The sequence below is a fragment of the Electrophorus electricus genome, chromosome 5, assembly GCF_041902795.1.
Source record: "Electrophorus electricus isolate QZ-2024a chromosome 5, ASM4190279v1, whole genome shotgun sequence".
NCBI classification, from domain to species: domain Eukaryota; kingdom Metazoa; phylum Chordata; class Actinopteri; order Gymnotiformes; family Gymnotidae; genus Electrophorus; species Electrophorus electricus.
The window spans coordinates 12,415,001-12,442,082 of NC_137501.1; the positions used below are offsets into that span (position 1 = coordinate 12,415,001).

A 27,082-nucleotide genomic window follows, 5' to 3' on the forward strand; every position below is an offset into this window, starting at 1 on the left:
GTTCCCCAAATTTCCTGTAATGGACAAACACAATATCATGATGTTTTAAACGCTGTCGCTCCCCGCCTCTGTGCCGAGTGTAACGCTGGTCCATCTCTTTACGGAGACGGTGTAGGAGACAACTCTGTGAACTAGAAGTATTTAACCAGCTAGGACTCAGAGACACAAAAGAAACTGTTCGACTCGCACGTCCAAGCCTGCTAACCGTCACTTCTCTGGCGTGCTGAGGCGCTTTGGCTGTGGTGTGCGTATAAATTCGTGTCCGTAGCTGATGAAGTCGCGCCGAACCGTGACTACAGTTATGAAACCAGACAGTAATGTGAACTCAGTCCGGGCAAAGCTAAGATAGCCAAGGGTTAGCTTACTGGCTTCTCTATTGACAACGGACGGCATGTAAAAATCACCTGGTTGGCTAGCTAGCTACAAAGTTTGGCTTTTATTTCTCGCGTGTATATGCAGTGCTTAGATATGGGAAGAATTCACGATACATATATAATACGATATTAGTTACCAAGACATTTACGATGTTATTAAATGTTGGCAAAACTTGACTTATTAGCATGTTGGCTAAGTGGCTAACTAGCCAGCTAACCGAATAAAAGAACGAGTCAGCCGAAGTGTTTAGTGGACTTAACCTGACAAAACGAAGCAAAAGTACGCAAACATCAACGTCCAACACCACAGTCAAACTGGGCGCAAATAAATAAGTTCGCTCGACAGACTCGAATGACTAATCTTAACTTTTACTTTTTCACGTCCCGACCGTTGTTAATTTCATCGCTTACCCTGTCACAACAGGCGCCATCTTCCACAAACTCTCGAATAAAGTCCAACAATCGCGAGACTTTCCCCCCCCCTCCAGACCACAGAACAACAGACTGGAACGGGGGGTCGCGCGGAGACAGTGAGAAATAAAGAGAAGAGAAAGGAGGGGGGCATGAGAGCAGCACAGGCGTGGGAAAGTTCTGAAAACACGCGAGAACACAGATACTCTCACAATAGACAAGCATGAGGAGCGGGTAACGTCTCATCGCGAGATTGTCTGTGGCAAATACCACGACGGTGCGTGCGAAAATTCTCACGGCAGAGATAGCACTTTCAAGCACGGCCTCTATCGTGAGAAACATCTGCTGTATCGGATGCTAGGGGAAAGGTCACATGCACAAGGAAACCCGCAAGAGATTACATCTCATTTTTTTGCTCAATTTAAAGGATTAAAAATTGTTTCAGTGGGTTGCACGTTGTCCCCGTGCATTTGGACCGAATGAAACGTAGAAGTACCCAGTGGCGCGTGTATCTGCGCCAAAGGTTCACACATTCAGACTGAGTTTTGTACACACACCAGATGGCGCCGATGCTTCATTACAAGGCGAGGATATCGACTGCGTTACTAGGTTGCCATTTTCTCCCTTATAACAAGAATAAGAAAACTTAAAAATACGGTTACCTGATTGATTATAACAGAAATATTACTAATATGGACAATACAGATGAATTTTTAGAAGTAAGTAAATGAAGAGTAGTCTTGCAGTTTTGAAAAAAGTATTTATTAGTATTACTAGTATTTAATTTTGCAACAAAAATAATGGATATGCAACTGTGAACAGTGACAGTGCTGCTTGTGAATACCACACATAATATAATCCCAACCATATCATAATATAATCCTAACCCTTGCAGAATATAATCCCAACCATAACAGAATATAATCCCAACCATAACACAACATAACAACTCAAAGTTTAGAGTTAGAGACTAAGACTGCAGACTAGCACAACCTCAACCCCATGCGTATGTAGTCTGACTCTCAGTTTAGAGTCATCCCTGCTGCCATGCGCTCCATCATCGTAAAGCCTTTTAAGAGCGCAGGAAACTGCCGAGGAGAGGAAGTGCCGGGGCCAGATTTGGTCTAAACCAAGGGGGGCAGAATATGTGCGTGAAAGCATTGTCACCTGAGACAAACAATGGCTCCAGCAGAAATGTCAGCGTAGGGACTGGAAGGTGTTTTGCACTGTTTCTAAATTTGTTCTATTGTGATGCTTTTGGTGTAAGATACAGTCAGAATGTCCTAATGTCCTAGCACATACACCCGTGTCCTAGTTTTGAAAAGATTCCCAGATACCACACCCAAAGATCAAAGGTTCATCAGAACTTGCTGAGGATGAGAAAAAGCTCCTCTCAGAGATCAGTGATTATTCGGGTTCATGTTCTAATCTGAATCAGCAATTCACCATAGTCTAGATGCACAGGACCAAACCTTAATGTGTCTTAGGAAAGGGAAAAGGTGTGTGTGAGATCATAAAGAACAATTTTTTTTTTGAAATACAGATTTTTTTTCATCATCAGTTTTTTTGTTTTTATGCTTTAAATGTTTGTTAAAGTTTTTTGTTAATTAAATGTTAATTAAAGATTGTAAGGTGGAGTTTGAGTCCAGTTGCATGCAATCGGTGTGGTTTTTCAGAACTCAGTGCTGTGCGGGCCCAGAAGTCAAACATCTACATACAGTGTTATGGGTGTGTCCATCTACAGACAGTGTTATGGGTGTGTCCATCTAATGACTTTCTGTGTGATGTGTACTTTTTTGTGTGAGATGATGTTAACACAGGTTTAGTTGGTATCTTTAAATAGTAGAGTGAGCGTTACACAGAGCTCTATCTCTTTCAACATACGCTGAGTTTGGAACATGAGGTCGGTCCTTAACCATAAGACAGCTTCAGCAACACTCTATCCCTAACCCAAGCGTTCCCTCTCACACGATGCTATCAGCTGGCCTTAGGCCAGAACTGATAATCAGAAGGCATAGAACGACCAGGTACAGCTTGTATTAACATCCACAGAATCAGAGGACATCCTACGGCCGTTAGAAGAATGACCTTTAAAATCTCTGCCTGCTTTTAAAGAAGGTTCCTGATTGGTTAACACAGCCGAACAGTCGCGACTCTCAGAGCGTCTAGACTAGTGAGAGCTCTCAAGACGTAAAGAGTCTTTGTGCAAAGTGATGTTAGCGATCACTGACATGAGCTTTAAGATTTATAAGCGGACTACAGTAGCTCAGCAGTGTAATGCAAACTCAATGTTTTCCAAGAAATTCATTCACTCAGTGAAATCATTTTGAAGTTTTAAATAAGCCGTGATAAACCTGGAAAATATTGTTTAGCTGACCTAGTTTTTCAGTAGAGGTACCAGAAGCAATGAAGCAACAGACACAAAACATGAAATGAAATAAAATTCTAAGGAAAACAAATGCAGGAGTGATGGAGAGTCACTATTTTATACTTATGACAGTTAAGGTGAACAACAGCCAGCAGTGAATGTAATAATAATAATAATAATAATAATAATAATAATACAAATAAAATAATAATAATAATAATAGTCATAAAAATAACAACAATAATAAAAATAATAATAACAATCATAATAAATAATGATGACAATAATTATAACAACAACAACAACAATAATAATAATATGTTGTTGTTGGTTTTTTATGTAACTAAAATAAGGTAAAACATCTCGAGATGCAGTATGGCTGTTTCTTGCCTTTCACACAAGCGTAATAGTTAAACTCATGTACCCTTTTATTTGGCCTGGACGTAATTGATATCAGGTGTGTGATAAGCATTAATTATTTGCAGAGTGTTCTCACACTGATTATGGGGGCCACAGAGGGACATATTGTGAAATGGGCAAGGTTCTCTAATCAGGACGTGATTAATGTCTCAGCTGATAGTGAGAGCTCTGAGATCTGTCACCAAGAACCGAATACAGTGGAAGGTTTTTCAGCTCTCTGGAGAACGAGCAACCACACTGTGCTCCTACCCCGCTGCAGCAAACGGCTGGAAACCATAAACAGGGTTTCAGAATTAAAGCACCAGCAGATGAGAGAACATAGACTATTTATCAGACTATTTATCAGCTGATAGTCAGCAATAGATAAAAACAATTTATACTGCATCTTAGGTATTATTAATATCGTGTGTTATTTAATACCATCTAAAACATTGAATTGTCTCAGCTTTACACAATGACTGATAATGACCGATACTGAACATGTCTGGTTTAACGTAACTTACTGATGAATGGAGAAATAAATGCCAATTCTTGGTAGGGGATCCAGACCATTGGACCCTAGTGTGTATTCTAGCTAGACAGAGATAAAACATGGCATTGTAAAGATATTGTACATTCCCTTGTCAGCAGAACACACGTGCTTAACTCTGCCCTCCTGCAAGTAACGTCTCTTTGTAGCTTTTGCTGGGTCCTTTCATGTGCTATCACCAGACCTGCAGATTCACCCACCCTCTCTATCTCACCTGGACGCCACTCGCTCCTCTACAGTAGCACATGCACACCTGCAACTTTATTAGCTACACCTGCTCACCCGGCTTGTTAAGAGTCTAATCAGCCAATCAGATGGCAGCAATTCAATGCGTTTGGTATTATTATTATTAGCCACATTTGTATAGTGTCTTTCTCAAACTCAAGGACACTTTACAAACAGATATCAGCTTTTTATTTTTTAGGCATGTAGACATGGTCAAGATGACCCAGTGATGTTCAAATCGAGCATCAGAATGGGGATGAAAGTTGATTTAAGTGACTTTGAATACGGTGTGGTTGTCGTTGCTAGATGGGCTGGTCTGAGGATTTCACAAACTGCTGATCTACTGGGATTTTCACACACAGCCATCTCAAGGGTTTACAGAGAATGGTCCAAAAATGAGGAGATTTCCAGCGGGTGGCAGTTCTCTAGGCGAAAATGATGTCAGAGGTCAGAGGAGAAAGGCTGAATTGGTTCTAGCTATGATTATATTAAATGATCACTTTTTCCAACTGAGGTATGCAGAACAGCATCTCACCTGGAACCTCAAAGCAAACGGGCTACGGCAGCAGAAGCGTATTGTATAAACACCACAGCTCGCCTGAGAATTGTATAAACACCACAGCCCACCTGAGTATTGTTTAAACACCACAGCTCACTTGATGATTGTTGATGACAGTGTCCTTTATGACCACAGTTTCCCCATCTTCTGATGGCCAATTCCAGCAGGATACCGCGCCATATCACAAAGCTCAAATCATCTCAAACTGGTTTCTTCAACATGACAGTGAGGTCACTGAACTAAAATGGCATTCACAGTCACCAGATCTCCATCCAAAAGATCAGGATTTGGTGGAACGGGAGAGTCATATCATGGACATGCAGCCCACAAACCTGCAGCACCTGTGTGACGCCGTCATATCAATATGGACCAAAACCTCTTAATGTGGATTAATGTTCCCAACACCGTGCTACATTTATTAGGGCAGTTAGAAGAATTAAGACATTGAGGCACAAGGGGCTCCAACGTGGTCCTAGCAAGGTGTGCCTAATAAAGTGAATTTACAGCATCTGCGCAGAAATAGTCCACTAATGAGAATGTGTGATTGTCTATCTCCTGTAAACGGTTATAAAGATTGTACATCGTTGTGGACCCGTGCACACCTGACCTGAGTCTGTATCAGTGCATTTTTGCTACTTAATTAAATTCAGTAAAACAGTAAATACAGACCATGGTGAGCATTGTGTGGAAGTTGGCTAGTTTTTATTTCATGTTGTAATGAAACAATTAAGGTAAGGTATGGGTATGTTGGTAAGGTAGGGGATATTGGTAAAGTAGGGGTATGTTTATATGGGGGTATGTTCATGTGGTGTTTTGCAAATAAGTCTCCCTCTTAAAGACCCTCTTAAGACCAGCAGCCTTAATGGTGCATTACGTGAAGAATAAATAAATAAACAAACAAACTAATGCAACAAAATAAAATATATATAAACAAGCCATCACTGATCCCACTCTGCTGCTAGTGGGGTCACAATCATATGTTTTGTTCAGCAATCGAACATGAGTTTGGTTTTCCCCAATTTTCATGGGTTAATCAATACACATGACCTCAAGGACCTCACTGGTCTTGGCATTGCATTGAGCTGTTCTTGCAGTCAGTCCACAGTACCACTCCAACTGTGAACTGGTTCCTGTTGAGTGGCAAACTGGTTCTGATCAGGTGGTGAACTGGTTCTGGTCAGGTGGTGAACTGGTTCTGGTCAGGTGGTGAAGTGGATCTGGTCAGGTGGTGAACTGGTTTATTGGCTATGCAGACAGATGGCACTACACCCCTGTTCCAACATACACAGCCACAGAAGAGCTGTCTATCTGCTGTGACATGTTAGACAGCGCTAGTTCATTTGCTAATGTGTTCTTATTAGAACCAAATACCAGGTTTATTCCCTAGACTAAGTTTCAGGTGTGCAATAAAAAGTACACAAAAATTGTACATTCTACTCTACTGAAAATGGTTTTTATTTAATTAAAACTCTCATATAATATATATATATAGTGTGTGTCTCTCTTTCTGTATACTGTCACCATGCTACCATCTTAGAGGTAGTTTTTAAAATGCTTTTAAAATTATTAGTCATTGATTTAAGGAGAAGAGCTAATCTGGTGGAGGAGATAGACTTTGTACAGCAACTCATCTGCATAATCTCCACTGATTTGCATACAAATATGATCAAATTCCTACTATATGCCAATACAGATACTATCTTTATAAACTAAAGGAAGGTTTGTTTTTCCATGGTTACTTTACCTAAGGCATAACTAAATGTGGGATTTAAACAGAAACACTCACTGTCTCTTGTACAGACTTTATTCCACTGTGTACTCCTGAAGTAACCATAGTGATGTCCAACCAGGATCCTCAGTTTTAAGTGTGACACCCTTGAGGGTCTCGTTACCATGCCATTCCGAATACGCCACGACAATACATCAATCTACAGTGTCTGTAACCTTAGATCTGCCATTTAAGCAATTTAAGAAGAAAAATGTGACTTTTTGTACCTCAAAAATAAAAACAAATATATAAGTTACAAAACACTATTTATCTTTTCTTTTTCATGCTCTGGTGTCCATAGTTCCTGTCACTCCCATCACTTGCTCAGATGTAATATGTTATAACTATGTAATAACTAAGTGGTAAATAAGTGGTAAATATCACGATGATAATTAGAGTCTATAACACTGTCATTTTAAGGACTACTGGAGGAGGCGGGACTTTCTCTTTTTCTTCACTGTCATTGGCCATTGCCAGGTTATTGTGGCTCTCCATCTCACATCCCTTATTCACAGGCCCCGCCTCCTCGTCTCCCTGGGCAACCTCGCAGCATTTGCAGCAGCAGCAGCATGCGGTTACCACAGTGACCACCCTGTCCCAGGGTTCCAGTGAGCGGGCCCAGATGGGCAGGAAGTCCCAGGTGCGGAGACAGGAAGGAAGCGCGTGAGGCCAGCGCCCCTGCAGGACGTTGACAGAGACGACGAAGAGCAGCAGGATTGCTGGCGGCAGGAGAACGGCGAGCAGGACGGCCCAGCCGGCCAGGGACAGGCCAAAGATCAGCAGGGGCAGGAGGAAAAAGCACACCAGGATGTAGATGAGGGCGAACCAGCGGTGACGCGCTGTCACATCGCCCAGGGACTTGGCCAGCCAGATGGGTGCACGCATGAAGGGCACAATGTACCACAGCACGATGCCCGACACGTTGAAGAAGAGGTGGACAAGGGCAATCTGTGCAGGAGGGCACAGGGTGAGGAGAGGTGTGTGTGGTGTGTGTGTGTGTGTGTGTGTGTGTGTGTGGCTGGGTCCACTCACCTGTAGTGAGTTGGTCAGTGTATCTCCTGGGCTGGCCAGTGCTGCCAGTACAGCAGTAGAGGTGGTACCAATGTTGGAGCCCACTGAGAGTGGATATGCTCTTTCAATGCTTATAACCCCAATACCTGCATAGAACACACACACACACACACACACACACACACACACACACACACACAATCATGAAGTTCTCCACAATATTTTCTCCAGAAATAAAAAAAAATAACCAAAATAAACCAGTTATTTAACAGTCTTTGGTTATTACGTGCAGTTTAGTTCATATGTGATTTTAACGTCGCTGACTTTGTTTAACTGTAATGGGTTCTGACATAATGAACAGAGAACAGTTTGTTCATTACAGTTCATCTATGTTACATTATTTAACAGTTCATATCCAGACATGTGGTGGCGGATTTCACGGTTATTTCTCAGATGTAATAAACTTTGAACAGATTGCTGTGTTCTGTACATATGACCTAAAATGACAGTACCACTCCAACTGTGAACTGGTTCCTGTTGAGTGGCAAACTGGTTCTGATCAGGTGGTGAACTGGTTCTGGTCAGGTGGTGAACTGGTTCTGGTCAGGTGGTGAAGTGGATCTGGTCAGGTGGTGAACTGGTTTATTGGCTATGCAGACAGATGGCACTACACCCCTGTTCCAACATACACAGCCACAGAAGAGCTGTCTATCTGCTGTGACATGTTAGACAGCGCTAGTTCATTTGCTAATGTGTTCTTATTAGAACCAAATACCAGGTTTATTCCCTAGACTAAGTTTCAGGTGTGCAATAAAAAGTACACAAAAATACACACACACACACACACACACACACACACACACAATCATGAAGTTCTCCACAAAAACAATCACATAAGAGAACAAATAAAATAGCAATGTCAAATATGTTTATGTTTATGAGCCAAGATACAAACAGCCTGCAAAGGTAATCTGCAAATTCATGGCACAAACAGATCTGCTGTTCTGGTCAATTATTTGACATCAGTATGTTTCGCTGTACCAGTGGATGAATGGATGGAAGGATGGATGGATGGATGGATGGATGGACAGAAGGATGGATGGATGGACAGACAGACAGATGGACAGATGCATGGATGGATGAATGGATGGGAGATGGATGGATGGACAGATGGATGAAGCTCACCCACAAGCGGTGTGATGGCCGAGGTGAAGACTGAGCTGCTCTGGACGATGAAGGTCATGACGGCTCCCACTATGATGGCAAGGTATCCCGTCAGCCATGCGAAGGGAAACGGAAAATCTGCAGCGAAAAGCACATGTCAGTCCGGCACCTGGTCCGGAGACCCCCCGACCTCAGCGGGCCGCACGGAGCCTGACCTGTGTTGATGATGGTCTTGATGACCTTGGCCACTTGGCCCTTCAGCACGGAGTTCAGCAGCTTCACGATGAGGACTAGACAGGTGCAGAGCACCAGCAGAGACATGGCCAGCAGGATCAGGCCCACGGCCAGGTCCGGCAGCTCCGTGTTTACAAAGATGTGACCGCCTGTGTCCGCAGAGATGGGGGACGGGACACATGGGAGAGAAGGAATGAGAGGTGGGGTTATGGTGGAGCACTGCAGCCCTCAAATTTAAAACCTGGGTGAAAGTGTGGAATACTTATACTGAGCTATAGAACATATATGGAGTCCCAGAACATACAACATATATGGAGTCCCAGAACATACAAAGAGTTGGAGAAGTTGGAGAAGAGTTGTAGAAGTTGTAGAAGAACTATAGAAGTTGTAGGAGAACTGTAGAAGCGTTTAAGGAGTTTCTAGACTTGTCCCTTTCAGCTATTTCTACATGCAGTAGTAATTTTTGGTTTTGACTCACATTTCCGAATGTTTAGCGTTTCGGACACGTTCCTCCATTCCCAGCACATGCCTCTGGTGCAGTTTGCTAAGGTAACATTCTGCAGAGACTGCAAAATGACATTCCACAATCAAGAAAAATTTACCAAATCATATCAAACTTCTAATTTAAATAACTAAAAAGTTAACTATCACCGTTACAAATTGATTTTGTTTCTGTATATATTTTAACTAATATGAAGAGTGTTAATTTTATTCGGAAGAGTTACTGTGTTTGTCGACGTTCGGCACCATATTTTGATGAGACTTTTATTCTTGGCTTCTGGATCTCCAGTAGCAATGCCAGTGATGACAGACTCATCCAGCTATATGAAAGACGCACAGAACCCACAACATACATCAAACACACGTCACACATCAAACAGGCATCACACATCAAACACGCATCACACATCAAACACATTTCACACATCACACACTCATCATACATCAAACAATTTCATACTGATTACATGTTTCACCAAATACAGATGAAACACACACTCATCTGAAAAAGTAACACCTCCACATGTACAGTTTGGACTTTTTCAACACTTTTTCAATGTACAGATATCTGATCTTCAGATATATGCATTATAGGTGTTATAACAAAAATCATGGAACATTTATACTTTGTAGTCTATTGTATAAAGTAGATAAACATATGTGTCACGGTGCCCTCCCCATAACGTTAGTCTTCCATTAGAGATTGCACAGATTCCATGAGTCTTCCATTAGAGACTCACATATATATATATATATATATATATATATATATATATATATATATATATATATATATATATATATATATATATATGAAGATCAAATATTGATATGTCCACATGAAAAAAACACATCACGGGGTGAATTTATTTTCCCCCATGATGGTATATGAATTTATACACACACACACACACACACATACACACACACACCTCTATGATGGCGTGTGTGAGCGGGTCTGTGATGACGTTTAGCAGGGCCGGGGCGTTTTCTCCACTCTCCAGATGAAAAGATCTCACGATGAGCTCCGTGAGGTGGTACAGATAACCCGTAGTGGCCTCCAATGGCAGGAGCACCAACACAGACAGCCAGTTGAAGAAATCGTGCACCGTGGCCCCGGCAAATGCCCTATGTGTAAATCCAGAGGGATGTTACATTAAAAAATGTTATCTGATGACAACAGCTGTGGTTTATGTAATGTTAAATGTTTTTAGAGTTCTAATCCTGAAACATAACCCAACACCAATATTACTGAAACTTTACTCACCTAAAAGTTTTCAATTTATTGCGACCCAATATATTTTTAATTTGACCAGTGAGGATTATTAGAGAATGTGTATTTATCTCCACTGAGTTTATTTAACCATTTTAAATGTGGTAAACAGAAATATGACTAGGTTTTCTCTTCATGGGAGAGGTTTGAATTTCTCCTCACACCACATGGAGAACTCTGCCGCGTTATATGTTAGCGCAGCCCAACAACGTGGACGTTTTGCAGCAGTTCAGAAGGCATCTGTACACCAAACCGTGATGGTTTCACAGGCTCTACCAGCTGGTCTGTGTTCCTCCACTTCTGGAGGGTCTGGGTGTCTGGGTGGCACCAGGCCGTGGGGTTGAGGATGCGCTACCCGAGGACATCCTGTCTCACCTGCGGAACGTGTCCCGTTCTCCCGCCTGGGTCATCGCCACCAGTGTGTTGGTGACGGACGTCCCGATGTTGGTACCCATGATGATGGGCACCGCCATGGAAACCTGCAGCACTGTGCAAGAGTAACAACATAAACGTCATCATCGGCATCATCATCACCATCACTATCGTCATCACCTTCATCATCATCATCACTAGCAGCATCATCATCCATCATCATCATCATCATCATTATTGTCATCTTCTTCACAATCATAACCATAACCATCAACATCATCATCACAATCGTTATCTTCCCCATGGTCACCTTCCTCATCATCATCGTCACCAGTGCAGGTATATACTCACGTCCTGAAGACACCATGCTGACCACTATAGAGGACGAGGTGCTGGAGCTCTGGACAAGCAGGGTGACCAGAACCCCGATGACCAACCCAGCCAGAGGGTTCGACAGGACTTCGTTATCCTGGAAGATGTCTCCAGCAGTCTTCCCTAACAAACACACGCTACTGCTTAAGGCTGTTTGTGTGTGAGTGTATATGGGTGTGCGTGGGTGTGTATGGGAGAGTGTGTGTGTGTGTATGTACCTCCCACAAGCTGGAATGCCGAGCTGAGGATGTCCAGAGAACAAACAAACATGTACAGCAAACCCAAGAGGAGAATGAACTTCCCTACTGAGCGGAACACCCTCAACACCTTCCCCTGTGTGTCCAGATCTGAGAGACAGAGAGAGAGTGAGCGAGGGGGGGGGGGTAAGAGTGACAGAGAGAGAGAGAGAGAGAGAGAGAGAGAGAGAGAGAGAGGAAGAAAGAGAGAGTGAGAGTAAGAGGGAGAGAGAGAAAATGAGAGTGAGGGAGAGATAGAGAGAGAAAGAGAGAGAGTGAGAGTGAGAGTGTGGGAGAGAGTGAAAGAGAGTGGAAGAGTGAGAGAGGCTTTGTTGGAAACTCTCTATGAATGCTTGTATGGAACAGTGTGTGTGTGTGTCGTTAACTGTAAGGCTGTAAGCTCTGGTCACTGTGTCCAGCTGTCCATCATACCTGCCCATGAGACCCCAGTGTCATGTAACTCAGGCAGGTCCCAGGGGTCGTCCTCCTTCTCAGGCTCCACCTGGATCAGGGCTGCCGTGGAAACAGCAGGGCCAATGCAAACAGACCTATCTTTCTGAACTGAGGTGCAGACAGACAGATGGACAGAGACAGACAGACAGTCAGTAAACTGGAGGATCTGAAACAAGCACACACAAAAGTACAAACATACAAGACCCCTGTCCACTGTACATACTGTTAGACTTGTCAGTCTGGTGAGCCAGAGAACTTTCCCCAATCTCTGGGCAGGCTGCCATTTCCTGGACACACACACACACACACACATAAACATGCATACATGTTTATTAACACAGGCTTTCATTTTGTAATTATGTTTCCTCTCATAAAAGGTGCATCTGCTCTTCTCTTATCAGTCTTTATGAAGGTGTTATCTAGGTGCAGTGAGTTTATCTAATGAACAGCGTAAGATCAAAGGTGCATTGTCAGGAAGCAGGACAGATTAAAAATCATAAATGAACGATGGGATCAGAACTTGAAATATCGTTTGCACTCTACAACACTGTAAACACAACTGTTAATACATATTCAAAATATAACTATTTGTACCTTGTTAAAAGTAATTCCTGTTTTGTGTTTTACTCCTAGAGAGTTTTTCCTCACCACTGTCACCTTTGGCTTGCTCACTAGAGGCTTGGACTCGAACATTTGTAAAGCTGCTTTGTGACCACAGCTGTTGTAAAAAGCGTTTATAAATAAATTTGACTTGACTCCTAAATCCATTGTTAAACGAGCTTTGAGGAAACTCATCTGAGTCCATATCTACATTCCAGCCTATTGGTCATTGGTCATTGGTCATTATTCTTTCCTTGTTGCTTTGACCACTCGGTGGCTGGGACGAGGACCCTCACATCATCTGCCATGTTCGTGAAGATCAGAATGGATTAAAGACACACTGTCACGTGCCTTGAGGTACAATAGAAAATGGTTCATGTGTAAAGTAACATAACTGCAGATCATTACTGTCCACATTTCACAACTACCCATCTGAGTCCACAGATCGCATACTGCACTCTCACATATATGGAAATAATTTAGTATTGATTTCGAAAGACAAAGAATGAAAGGTTCGGGTCAGGATAGGTGTGTTAAACACTCTGTATACCTGGTTAAGGTGGGTTACAACACTCTGTCTACCTGGTTAAGGTGTTAAACACTCTGTATACCTGGTTAAGGTGTTTTAAACACTCTGTATGCCTGGTTAAGGTGTGTTAAAACACTCTGTCTACCTGGTTAAGGTGTTAAACACTCTGTATACCTGGTTAAAGTGTGTTAAACACTCTGTCTACCTGGTTAAGGTGTATTAAACACTGTATAACTGGCTATGATGTGTTAAATACCGTATACCTGGTTATGATGTGTTAAATACTGTATACCTGGTTAAGGTGTGTTAAACACTCTGTCTACCTGGTTATGATCTGTTAAACATTGTATACCTGGTTAAGGTGTTAAACACTCTCTATACCTGGTCATGGTGTTGAACACTCTCTATACCTGGCTACGGTGTGTTTTGCTGCAGTTTCACTCACCGTCATCAGTTTGAGTGTGTATTTGTCTACACTTCCCAAATTCTCCTGCCCCACTCCGGGAGGACTTCTCAACTGGATTCAGGCAAATGTGGAAAGTTCCAAAATATAGCAAACGTGAAAACCTCAAATTTGCCAAATGTAACAATTTGGTCTGTTTTGTGGAATGTCTTGCTGGCTGTATATGTGCAGAGTGTGTGTCCTTCCAAACTGCAGACTACGACACCTCCTGCGCACCTACACACCTGTCTGCATGTGTCTGACTTCCACAATAGTTCAGTCGTTCCATATATTCTGTCACACCTTGCAGCTAAACTTACATCTTTGTAACACACACCTCCTCGGGTGGAGGAGGATATGCACGCACGCACACACACATACACACCTATCCAGGCTGACACACCTAGTCATGTGAATACTCTCAATAGCTACTGTGGTGGTAATCAGAGGAAGCCAGTGGCTAAAGCAGAGAGCATCCCCCTATACCTTTTTTTTTTTTTTTTTTTTTTTTTTTTGTGTGTGTGTGTGTGTGTGTGTGTGTGTGTGTGTGTGTGTCTAGATCTAGGACAATCAATTATCGTTGGTGTTTCAATGTGTATTGTGTAAACTAACTAACATCTAACTAACTGTTAATTTTTAACATTTTTATAATTAATTGAGTCACCTGCTGATAATCAAAGAGATTTCTACGTGACGTGTGTATAGAAATGCACGGTATGAGGTCACACAGCAATATTTTGCTTTGATTCTGAATTGCCAAACGTTATTCTTAACTAAGACTGAATATAGGAAACTATATTTTTTGACCTCTGTTAGTCAAAAACCGGCATGGCGGAAGCGAACTTGTAAAGATTATCCTCACTGCGTCATTCTCTTCTCCGCTATATGTGTAATGTGAGGTAAATTTTTTAAGTTAGCTAACTTTTTAATCAAACAAACCACACACATAAGCGCGCACTCACTCGCACGAATGCACGCACGCTCGTGCATGTTCCACGGCTGGAAATGGGAAACTTGGACGCCACAGATGATTTCCAGCGGATCGATATTGATGGAGCCCCCTTTTTGAACCATGCGTGCACACACGCACACATGCACACATACTAGGACACAGAATGCCAGGAGGTAGAATTAGTCACATTAGCTGGGTGATACAAACTCTTGACCGTTTTATTTATTCATTTACTTATTGTCAGTTCATTTACTTATTCATTTACTTATTGTCAGATCAAAAAGAACAGTAAGTGTATCAACAAATAATAATACATATGCATCAATAATAGGTCTGTGACAAACGAGTGATTAAGAGCAATATTTTCTCCTAGTTTATGTAGGTCCCTCCCCCAAGTCTTTTAGGGTTAATAACCAAGAATCACCAGTAGGAGTGTCAGGACGTTGGGATTATAACCCAGCAGCACCAGTAGGAGTGTCAGGACGTTGGGATTAATAATCCAGCAACACCAGTAGGAGTGTCAGGACGTTAGGATTAATAATACAGCAGCACCAGTAGGAGTGTCATGACGTTAGGATTAATAACCCAGCAGCACCAGTAGGAGTGTCAGGACGTTGGGATTAATAACCCAGCAACACCAGTAGGAGTGTCAGGACGTTGGGATTAATAATCCAGCAACACCAGTAGGAGTGTCAGGACGTTAGGATTAATAATACAGCATTACCAGTAGGAGTGTCATGACGTTAGGATTAATAACCCAGCAGCACCAGTAGGAGTGTCATGACGTTAGGATTAATAACCCAGCAGCACCAGTAGGAGTGTCAGGACGTTGGGATTAATAACCCAGCAGCACCAGTAGGAGTGTCAGGATGTTATGGTTAATAATCCAATACTATTCGTTGTAAACCATCACTAACTAATCACTAACCCAGCAGAACAGGAAACAGTCAAGGGACAGCTAATGTCTAACATCTACACACATGTGCTGTTTAACTCAGACTATCTCTCTGCCGCCCTCTGGGGGTGTGTTTGAAAAAAGTACCTACGTTTCTTTGCCTGAATGTCTAAATCACTGTGAATCTCTACATGACACGTATGTCTCCAACACAGAGATCCTAAAATTAGTTCTGCTGTAGAGTTCTGATACAACCCCAATCTAACCTTAATCTAACCCGAATGTGTCCATAATCTAACCTTAATCTGATCTTAATTTTAACTGGAACTGTTGAATCTGGTATGCTAGCCTGGGGTTAGGTTTGCCCAGTTGTTTAACCTGTTTCGTGACCCTTAGCTATCATGTCCTAGCAGCGCCAGGACAGCCATGTGACATCCAGGACATGCTGCTCTGAGAAGACCTAGAAGCAGAAAGACTTTTAAGAGAAATATCTTAATTTTGACAGACGAACTACTTCAAAGTGTCAGTCCGAGGTCAATGTCGAATCTAACCATACTCCTCTGTGTGCTAACTGGGAAGGTGCAGTCATTTCTTCACAGTTTGATTCGGCAGAATCTTCCAGAACCTTCAGTATGGAGAAGCAGAAGATTCCAGAACCTTTAGCATGGAGAAGTAGAATATTCTGGAATGCTTTAGCATGCGTGAGTGAAAGGTTCCGGAACCCTTTAACATGTTGAGCAAAAGAATCCAGAATGCTTCAGTGAGATCAAGGTTCTAAAAGCCTTTAGCGTAATCAGTGAGGGTATGGATGGATGGGTATGGATTATGACCTACATTTAACCACAGGGCTTCTCAGCAAGTTTCATCTGATACAGCGAAAGACGAGTGGCACAGAGTGGACTGGAGCATGTTTCTGACATGCCAGTCAAAGGACGTGGCTTTGCTTATGTAAATCTTGTAAGAAGGGTCTTGAACAAACTGTGAGACTGAGATCACACACTGAAAAGAGATAATCACCACTCATCAGCCAAACTAGTGGCACATTACATACATTAAATAACTGGAAATAACTGTGTACCGTATGGATGTGCTGAATTATTATGGGTTGTCAGAATGTACCACCCCCCCCCCCACACACACACACACACAAGCACCAATGCCTAACATTACATATTACATATAACTCATAAAGCAGAAAGAGCACGACACATCATACATAACTGATCAATACTCGTATATTTATGTGATTTATGTGTACTCACATTAGAGTTAAACAGACATTGAAGGCAGTGCACTGCAAACAAACACTAAAGAAAGTCAGAGAAAACAATAGGTCTAGCACAATCATTAGATATTTTAAGTAATAATAATATATTATTATCATTATTATTATATATTATTTTAAGCAAAAGTTGATCAGATTTTGAGTTTTTTTCTGCTGCCGCTGCGAAATCGACTTCGTGCTAGTAGTATCGAGACACAAGATGGCAGTATGACACATATTTAGTAGTTTTGAACATCACCGAAGAAAACATTCTGTCTCGTTTGACATTTGTCGCCCGTCTGTTACGGTGCCGCATTTTGTTTTCTGTGCAATAAAAGTGTCGCTGTGAAGGAGGATTCGCGATGTCTCAGACCTCGTCAGGTTTTACAAGCGCTGACCATCAAGAAAAAGCAACTCTGGTAGGACCGGATGAAACCGCAATATCTAGCTGTGTATCTACACTGCAAAAGTTAACTAGGCTAGCTAGCCGGCCGACTACACTCCCCATAAATCAGCTACTGCTAATAATTTTACATTTTTAAAGTTTAATATTTCTTTGATCATTTTTAGTACTGTTCACACTGTTTCATGCGGAAGTGTTTAACCAAGTTGGCATCTTTCAAATGGGAATGGCAGGAGAGATTAACGTTTTGTGTGTGTGTAGGGTCGCTTAGGGAAGGACTACATCCTCACCGAGGACGAGAGGAGAGCGTTCCAGGAGTGTAACCGAGAGAGCTTCTGGTACCGATGTGAGTCAGCGCACGCATGCATCCACACAGCTGTATCAGCTAATCAACATTTAACAAACAGAAAACTCCTGATGTGTGTACAGATAGACTCTACAGTGCTTTTGTAGCAACGCGGAGTGTGTTAGTCATTCTGTAACTGTCCGACCACCCTTGGCACGGATGACACTAACGAGACAATCCTGGCGTAGACTGTACTGGGTGACGGCACGGTGAAGCTGCCGATCAAGGTGTGTGCCCAGACGTGCATCACTGAACTGAGATCGGGCGAGTTGGCAGGTCAGAGAAGGACACCTGAACCCACCCAAGCACCACCCTGGTGCTATGAGGTGGGCGTTATGCTGTTGATAGGAATTCCCTAAGGGCAGAACACCAACATGTGCATATGGTATTCCAGGATTACCAAGTACCCGTTAACATTCACTGACTCATTCTGTGGTGTTGGTGGTACAAATCCTGTCAGGGAAACACCCCCGACATGTACACTGCGTTTGGACCAGTTGTCTCTTGGAGGCGGTTCTCGTGCGTTTGGCAGCGCATGCACCACCATCCATCCACCTGGATTCGTCCAAGAAGGCAGCGTATTTTTCCAGTCCTCCAGTGACCAGTTACGGTAGTCCCGTGCAAACCGGAGGCAGCGTTGACGATGTCCGAGGGCTTGGACTCGGATAGGTGTAAAGCCGCTTTGTGACAACGGCTTTTGTAAAAAGCGCTATACCAATAAATTTGATTTGACCTCTCTATCTCTGTCTCTTTCTCTCTCAGTTCAGTTCAATTCAATTCAACTCAGTGGTGCTTTATTGGCATGACAAATATTCACATTTGTATTGCCAAAGCTTTGATGAAGAAATAAACACTAACAAAAGATATAATAGTCAACACTAAAAGACTGCAAATAATAACAACAATAATACTGCTATTACCATTCCTAATAAAGTAACAATAACAACAACAGTAATAATAAGTCTCTGTATCTCTGGTATCTGATCTGGTCACTCACTGTCCCTCAGACTGTGGCAGGTATTAATTTTGTTAAAGAATTTACTTGTAATCTGTGTAAATGTTGTATATTGTTATAAAGTGCAGCTCTATCTGGATATTTTAGTCCTGGCACTGCTGGCACAGTCTCTGCTCTGTAGGGAACCAGGACTCTTTGTCTGCTGGTCTCTATGGCCAGGCGCTGGTCACTGAGTCTGTACTTGGTCAGGGTGGACTTCAGTTTTAGATCAGACAGTGTCATTACTTAATCTGTTATGCTGTAGTGTCCATTTAGGGTCAGATAACACTCCATTTCACTCTGTGATTTTGATTGAGTTGAGTTTCCCAATAAATTATAGCTCTCTCGCTCTCTCTCTCTCTCTCTCCTTCTCTCTCTGTTAGGTGTGCCTCTTTCCATCACCAGTATGGCTATCACACAGTTCCTCATCTTAAGAGGTGTGTTGTTCTCTGTGTTCAGTACTTAGTGTGTATTACTGAACAGTCCTGTCTGCTTCATGTATGGTGTAATGTAACGAGGACTGTGGTGCTTGCGTGTGTATTGTGACGAGGACTGTGGTGCTTGCGTGTGTCTTGTGACGACTGTGGTGCTTGCGTGTGTCTTGTGACGAGGACTGTTTTTTGTGTTTATTTTAGGATCTTTGACTGCCTCCAAAAGATTTGGATCATTGCCAAAAGTAGCCTGTGAGTGCAAATATCATTTAATTATGTCTGCACATAGTTTTTGATTGGACTGGGCATGAAGTGGGTACTGTGTGTGTGTGTGTGTGTGTGTGTGTGTGTGTGTGTGTGTGTGTGTGTGTGTGTGTGTGTGTGTGTGTGTGTGTGTGTGTGTTTGATTGAATGTATGTTTGAGTAGTTGCCGGTGTATGTGGCTATATTGCAGGAAACATCTCTTATATGAAGAACTGTCAGGAGAAGTTTAAGAGGTTGGAAGACTCACCATTGGGGGAAGCTCTTCGGCAGAGAGGGCGACCTCTTTCACCACAGTGAGAATGCCATACACACATACGCACTCTCTCTCTCTCATATATATATATATATATATATATTACACATACAAACTCACACACACACATTTAAATGAAATATGCATATATAAAAACATAAATGCAGATGTTTTCTTAGTTGTTCTGTTTATGCAGATGTTTTATTGTATTTGAAGCCCCCTTGGACTCCATGTATAAACACTGCTCACAGTCTCACAGTTGTTTTTGCTCTCTCACCCCCCCCCTTACATCTCTCTCTCTCTCTCTCTCTCTCCTCTCTCTCTCTCTCTCTCTCTCTCTCTCTCTCTCTCTCTCTCTCTCTCTCTCTCTCTCTCTCTCTCGGGTGTTAGCTCTGGCACTGAGCAGTCAGAATTCCTCAGTGAGGATAAGGCTATGCTGCAGTCAGATGGCCATGAGGGGGCATTCCGCTCCAATAATTGGTCTGAACACTCAGCGCTCCAAAGCCATCTTCCTGCACCTGGTAAGCAGCCACCTGCCTCTGTCTTCCTCTCTCTAGGCTGATCTAGGGTCATCACCCGATCCTATGACCACGCCAAACCTTCTAGCAGCCTACGGACACTGCAGTGTGCAATCTCCCACCACTGCAGCAGCAAATCTCCCACACTGCAGCGCCTAATATCCCACTCGCACTGAATTCAGGGCTGGCCAACCTGGGCGAGGAGGAGGGGGGTTGGCAGAAGCTGCCCCTGTCCGAGGAGCCCCAGGGCAGGAACAGGGGGAAATACGAAGGTTTCCACAGACCTCCCTCTGAAACCCCCCCGCCCAAAAGAGAGGGTGAGTATTGTTTGATATGAAAATCATTATGAATTATTAACGGTGTTTATTAATTACAGTGTATATGACTTTATAAGTCAAGGGTAAATGTTGACTTCAGGTGGACAAATTGCAGGGTCCCTGTGTATATATACAGACAGATCTGAATTAACACACAAATTCAGTTCACAAAACATTTACGCTTAACTAATGCAATTTTATTTCACTGCAATGTTGTGTTGGAAAGCATGTAGAATACTTTATTCGAGGACATTGGTTGTCTCAGTTCCTTAGTATGCTGACTTCCTGTTGCCTACATAAGCCGTGGTCTACATTGACGTTCTTTATTTTGTTTGCAGTGAAGAAGAATATATATGGGGACACATGGGATGAATGAGGGGGCCGCTTCCCGTGACTCTTGAAATGCTGACAGGCCTCTGCTAACGATGCTCTGTGCCGAATAAATGGGCTTTTTTTTTGGCAGTGCAATTTCAGATGCGCAACTGTGAAATATGTGGTTACTTCATGTGTGTGTTTAGGAATTCAGAATAAAAGTCCTCCAAGGTTACTAAGTCATGGCTACCGCAGGACTGGATGAAAGATTGAGGACAGTGCAGGGCTGCATGATATGGACAAAAGTATTGTATTGTATTGTGATGATATCACTACATATCCTATGGCAATTGCAAAATGCCTTAAAATAAAGCACTCTTGATGCAACGTGGTTCAAGACCGGTTTCCCTTATTTTGTACAAAATTATTTGTTTTTGTTTGTTTTGTCCTGAGTTTCATCCAGTCCCTCTGAGACCTTATCTAGAGAGTATGGAGTGGGCCAGGATATCCACACAGCACAGTTAAGAACAGGTCTTAATGGACACCTCTGTATGCTGCATGAAAACATAATACACTTATAAGTCATAATAATGAGGTTACTCGTTATAAGTCGCCAAGCCAAACGTGACTTTGCATAATGATACATTAAGTTGGTGCTATGATACAAATAATGTTTCTTAATACTGGTCAGTGATTTTGCTTCCCCAAAAAAAAAAGTATTTTGCATGAGGAATCCAAAAATGTTTTCAGAATTTTATCACCCGTAGGTCTTTGGTGCAGTATACTTGTATATCAGTGTGTATAGTGTGGAAAAGCAGTACCAAGGAAAGTGGATCCCCTCTGTGATAGCAGACTACTGCTGGACACTGAAGAGGGATGTTCCTGAGAAACACATACGTTGTAAATTTTAAAAGTATATATGTACATGTTTTAAGTGTACCAATAGCCTTATTTATATATAAATAATATAGAATGAATAATAATATATACACTTAAAAATCATACCTGTTAAAAAGTTCTAAAAACAAATTCAAATTCAGCGTAAAACCTACTACAAGGTCCTATTTTATTTGGGAACCAATAAAACCCTTATAATTTTGTTGACCAGTGTAATTTAGATATTAAGTCGTATTGTTTAAGATGACGGTGAATTTAAGAGGCAATGACGACCGCTAGTGCAGAAATGGCTAAGCTAGCTAGCCAAAGGGGTTAACTGGCTAAATTAACCCTTCCGCAAAGCCTGTGACCCAGCTGTTTTCACTGTAAATCTGTTAAACCTCACTCGCAAAATAATAAGCATACTATTAAAAATTATAATCATACTATTTTTTTAAAAAAATCATACTATTTCAGAGATAAATTAGCTAGATAGCCAGCTCGCTCTGTAGCTACTGTGTCTGGTGTAATTTGAAGTAACTTTGTGTTTAGGCTAATTTAGAATAAAATATATGGAACTTACCCAGTAAAGTAAGCATTATTTTAAAAATACATTTTACATAAAGTATTCATAAATAATCCCAACCTGCCCTCTAAAGTTTTAAAAGAAACTTGAAAGAACTTGAATCTAATCAGCCATTGACAACACGTACTCTCACGATAATACTCCTCCGTCGCTAACCCAGTACGAGAATTAATATGTACTCTCGTGATAATACGTCTCCGTCACTAACCCAGTACGAGAATTGCGCCGGATGTTGATGTTTTGGTCCGGACTCTTGTACCGTAGCTAGCTATGCTCTGCGAGAGTTCCTTCATGGTGTTAAGATTAACGTAATTATAGCACATTCAGTAGCCTCTAACAGCTCAGTCGCTCTCGGCGCTTCGCTTGGGAAGCGAGAGGCCGAGGCAGGCGATGATGGAGGACTTTGATGAAATTTACGAGGAGGAGGAGGAGGAAGAAGAGGAAGACGAGGATAGGGCCGCGGAGGAGCAGCTGCTGAAGTATGCCCCGGACCCGGTGGTGGTGCGCGGATCGGGCCACGTCACTGTGTAAGAGCCCGCCGCCTCTCCGCGGGGACACCCCGCTAGCTAGCTAACGGTCGTTCGGCCCGCCAGCCAGCCAGGCAACTTATTCAGTCATTCAGAATGCAGACTGTCTCGTTTTGGCAGAGCGAGGTTAGTAGCGAGGTCAGCTAGCAAGTGAGTTGGTTGAGTAATGGATATAGTGTCAAAAGATCAAAACAAAAGGGCTTGAAACAGCCTAGCAACAGCCAGCTGGCAGCTAGCTGTCCCGTTTTGAACCCGAGAATGGAAGTTCTCGCGACGGCTAATCCTAAACAGTAGAGTGACGAAAATGAAAGTGCTCATAAAATGCGATTTTTTAAATAAATGAGCTGACTGCGCTTTTTAATCAACCCTAGGTTTGGACTCAGCAATAAATTTGAGTCAGAATTTCCCTCAGCGCTCACGGGAAAGGTGAGTAGTCGGATTTGTGTTTGCTAGCTGTGCTAGCTAACGTTACTTTCATTGTGATGTTATGTTTTCATGAGAGAAGTGTCTGTCCCGAGTACTCAGTGGTCGCCAGTCGTTTTTTTCTGGTATAACGGTCCTTTGTGACTCAAACTAAGCAAGAACCAGATTACTTTAATCAGGTGTGTTGAGGCAGGGAAAACCGTGAAAGTATGTTGATCTGGTTAAACATCCTCAGTTGAGGATCGTCACTTTAGTGTAATTCATTGATAAGATGCACTCCTTTAACATTTAAATGCAATGGCTCAGAAACCACATCAGGTTGTAGTGGGTCTCACATGGTCATACTTATATAACGAGAAGGCTGACGGCCGGACCTGTCTCCTCTGACCTACAGGTGGCGCCAGAGGAGTTCAAAGCCAGCATAAACCGTGTGAACGGCTGCCTCCGTAAGACACTGCCAGTGAACGTGCGCTGGCTGTTGTGCGGCTGCCTATGTTGCTGCTGCACCCTGGGGTTCAGTCTGTGGCCCGTCATCTGCCTCAGTAAACGGGTGAGTTGGCAGCAGGGGTGAGTCGGCAACCTAGGTTACCCCTCACACAGGTCAGTCAGCGACGCAGGTTACCCCACGAGGGTCAGTCAGCAATATCCTACATGGGTCAGTCAGTAAAGTGGGTTACCCCACACAGGGTGGACGCAGGCACGCGGTGGACATGTCAGTGTTAGCGGGACGCGGAGGATGCCAACAGACACGTCGATGTTAGTACACTGCTGTGTATTTAATCTTGTTCTGTTTCTCGTCATTCTTAGACACGCAGGTCCATAGAGAAGCTACTGGAGTGGGAGAACAGCCGTCTCTATCACAAGGTAAGATGGTGGAGGTGGGGGTTTGTATGTGTGAGAGAGAGAGTTTGAATGTGTGTGTGTGTGTGTGTGTGTGTGTGTGTGTGTGTGTGTGTGTGTGTGTGTGTGTGTGTGCGCGCACGTGCCTAATTTTTCATTTAATTGTCTAATTTCAGCTCTGTCTGCATTGGAGGCTGAGCAAAAGGAAGTGTGAAACCAACAATATGATGGAATATGTAAGACACCCCCCCCCACACACACAGTTCACAGACAACCATGAACATGCAGCATTTCTCACAGTTCTTTAATCTACTTGTGAAAAGAATCAACATTACCTGCAGAAATGGCCTGCATTTACATTTAGCCTGCGTAAACCGCAGAGATTAAATGAGTGAGTCGAACTACAATCTTTAACATGATACCTTTATTTAATATAATATTTGTATTTTATATATATATATGTATAACACAGATCTGACCTTTCCCTTCCTCTACCCACATGGGATGGCTAAAGCGATTAAAGAAACGAGGAAGAAGAAAACACTTAAAATGGCTTGTAATCTCTCTAGATTGGTCAAAGATGAGCTTCACTGACTGGAACTGAGATCATGTTTGCTCCACGCCTTCATCTCACTCTTTTAATCTCTGCGGTTTACATGATTATTGACCTTCCAGGCTAAATGCGAACCTCTCTCTCTACTGGTGATGCGCTCCATATTCCCTTAAAATTGTTTTTAAAATCTGCCATGTAAAGACATGAAACGTTAGTAGTCTTAACGTTAGTCTGCGTCTTTGTAACAACCAGAGCCCGAAGAGAAAACGTGTGTTCATTTTTTTAATGTATATTTAAACGTATTTTCATCTTTCTGTATATTTATATTGATCGTTCTATATATTTAAACGTATTATGATCTTTCTTGCTGTGTGTTGCAGTGTTCAAGCTCTCTGCGCTAAACACACTCTTGAGTCTTGTCGCGAGCTTCCAGCACAGCACGGTTTCTGCTGTCTACCACTGAACCCGAAGTTTTTACCAAAGTCAAAGCAGAATTACAAAATACGGAGAAAAGGGGTTGTAGTATGACCCCCACGTCTTCTAAATAAATACCGCAGAACGGCTCTCTGTCTCTCTCCGTCTCTCTCTCTCTCTCTCTCTCTCTCTCTCTCTGCACTCGGCAGAGCATGTGCGACTGTCAGCAGACCCTTCTCGCGACAGCAGAACGAACAGGTACACGAGGGGTAGAGCGATGGGAGATTGTCCACTAGCTAATCGATCACGGGATGGCTTCATATTCTCGGACACGAAGAAACTGAAATGCTGAAATGTGTTGCCGAATATACTTTTACAGTCATTAAAGTCCCCAGGTGTCTGTGTGAGAAACACTGCCCCCTTGTGACTTACATGGGTGCTCTCGCTTTGAAACATGAGGCAGTTATCCTCTCACACATTCTTTCTTTCTCTCTCGTGCAGGTAATCCTAATAGAGTTTCTACCCAAGATTCCCATCTTCAGGCCGGACTAGCAGCCGCTGCACCCCAGCCTACCCTCCGCCTAAGGTGCCTTCTTCTGGTACTGTTATGGTTCCCCTCTGTCCCTAATCTCAGAACTAAAGACTCCAACCTATCACACATTCACACCTGCAGTGCTCTTTGATGCAGAGCACTGTTTAACCGTCGCGCGCACACACGGTGAGACTGTGAATGTGGCCCTCTGAGCATGGAATGTCATGAAGCCCCAGGAACACACACCCTGTCCACATAGACACACTCACACATAGACACCCAGACACCTCCATCTTCACGCGTGCTGCACTGGGCAGCGTATCAGAATGATAGTGGGAGGGGCCGACCAAACTGAGTTAACCCTACAGCACACGGCTCCACCGGATCGACTCCTGCCTGGTGGCCACAGGAACAATCCAAGAATAATCTCACACACAGATTATTCCTTCCCACGCACAGAAGGAATCTCAGCGAGAAAACCATACGCCGGCTGTGCCGTTAGCGTATGGTTACACTTGGACAAGTAACGTCTGGTTCCTATTATAAACCCAGCGGGATAACAAGACTTGGAGCTGCCGAGTGAAAGCAATCAGAAGAACGCGCGTTTTTCTGCCGGTTGTGGACGTGTTGCCATTTTGAAAAGATGTCCCCCTGCCACAGCCAAAAGGAAAAAAAAACTGCGCCGACTTTTTCTTGTTGTTCGCCTGCCCCAACTGGGTGATGTTCGTTTGGTTTTGGTGTTTTGTTCAAGTGTGTTTGGGGCGGCAGGTTGGTAATAAAATATTTTGAGTTCTATATATTTCATATTATTTTGTACTAGTTTATCATTGTCGTGTGTCCTGGGCCTGGTCGTTTCTGACGTGTACCATGTCGGGTAGTTGTTAAAGCAGTACCTGAGCTTCACGGACCACAGACCACAAACACACCGCCAACACTGAACTTGCAAACACCCAAAAGCAGTTTACACTGAAGATTGCTTGGAGATCCGTGCTGGCCTTAGAGCGGTACTTCGGCCAAAAACATGTTAACGTATGGCGCGTGAGCTAGCAGGGCCAGCTGGCGATACGCAATTCAGATGCTGCTAAACCATTTCACTTTTCAAGTGATGATCCCCATTTGGCTTTTTGGGAGAACTATTCTTTTTAAAATGGCTCAGAGGTATGAATTCCAGGGTTATATATCCAGCACGCTATTGTGGTATGTTGTAATGGATTAAGTAGTTAGGACTTGTTTACACCCATTCCAGGGTGACACCAGATCTCAGTTCAGATCAGTCTTGACTCAGTATTCTCAGTACAACCCAGCACCAGGTCTTGGTTCAGTTTGATTAGGTCTACCTGATGTTTGTGAGCGACGTCGTATTGCGCTGAACACGACGGCTCCAACCAGCCGTCCAGACCCAGGACCCGTTTGGGGCTTACAAAGGAGTTAAGTGCTATGTATGTACAGTAATAAAGTACTGTTTAACATATCTATCTATCCATCTATATATGTGTGTGTGTGTGTGTCTGACACCAACCATGACCGACAAGGCAGTCTAG

The 27,082-nt window shown here is 42.9% G+C and overlaps 4 protein-coding genes and 1 long non-coding RNA gene across 5 annotated transcripts in view; 2 read left to right on the top strand and 3 right to left on the bottom strand.

Moving 5' to 3' along the window:
* The window catches only part of rbpja (recombination signal binding protein for immunoglobulin kappa J region a), a 6,321-nt gene extending 5,391 nt beyond the window's left edge, over positions 1–930 (bottom strand). Inside the window, exons 1-2 of the mRNA XM_035529742.2 lie at positions 786–930; positions 1–14 (exon numbers count right to left, since the gene is read on the bottom strand). The exon at positions 1–14 is cut by the window's left edge and continues 25 nt beyond it. Of these exons, the coding sequence (XP_035385635.1) occupies positions 1–14; positions 786–805 (34 nt within the window). The 5' untranslated portion in view covers positions 806–930. The remainder of the gene's footprint in view (positions 15–785) is intronic.
* A 5,660-nt stretch (positions 931–6,590) lies between these two features.
* slc34a2a (solute carrier family 34 member 2a) lies at positions 6,591–13,178 on the bottom strand. The gene is made up of 13 exons (XM_027019006.3): positions 13,167–13,178; positions 12,494–12,557; positions 12,250–12,378; positions 11,800–11,928; positions 11,561–11,704; positions 11,213–11,324; positions 10,497–10,692; positions 9,789–9,884; positions 9,542–9,629; positions 9,045–9,212; positions 8,851–8,967; positions 7,687–7,811; positions 6,591–7,602 (listed from the first exon to the last, which is right to left on the bottom strand). Exons 1-13 carry the CDS (start codon positions 13,176–13,178, stop codon positions 7,054–7,056), a joined length of 1,929 nt encoding a protein of 642 aa, XP_026874807.3. The 3' UTR covers positions 6,591–7,053.
* A 4,023-nt stretch (positions 13,179–17,201) lies between these two features.
* LOC113582940 (OCIA domain-containing protein 1-like) lies at positions 17,202–21,181 on the top strand. The gene is made up of 8 exons (XM_035529609.2): positions 17,202–17,371; positions 17,617–17,701; positions 19,079–19,132; positions 19,331–19,378; positions 19,554–19,683; positions 20,034–20,164; positions 20,344–20,478; positions 20,817–21,181. The coding sequence occupies exons 1-8, from the start codon at positions 17,315–17,317 to the stop codon at positions 20,852–20,854; spliced, it is 678 nt and encodes a 225-aa protein (XP_035385502.1). The 5' UTR covers positions 17,202–17,314; the 3' UTR covers positions 20,855–21,181.
* LOC145657864 (uncharacterized) lies at positions 20,315–22,386 on the bottom strand. Its single transcript, XR_014123770.1, has 3 exons — positions 22,250–22,386; positions 21,612–21,672; positions 20,315–20,451 (listed from the first exon to the last, which is right to left on the bottom strand). It is a non-coding gene; the product is annotated as an uncharacterized LOC145657864 (long non-coding RNA).
* An 86-nt stretch (positions 22,387–22,472) lies between these two features.
* Positions 22,473–27,028, top strand: chic2 (cysteine-rich hydrophobic domain 2). Its single transcript, XM_027019025.3, has 6 exons — positions 22,473–22,779; positions 23,151–23,205; positions 23,597–23,752; positions 24,010–24,066; positions 24,219–24,278; positions 25,511–27,028. The coding sequence occupies exons 1-6, from the start codon at positions 22,643–22,645 to the stop codon at positions 25,559–25,561; spliced, it is 516 nt and encodes a 171-aa protein (XP_026874826.1). The 5' UTR covers positions 22,473–22,642; the 3' UTR covers positions 25,562–27,028.
* Positions 27,029–27,082: the final 54 nt, after the last annotated feature.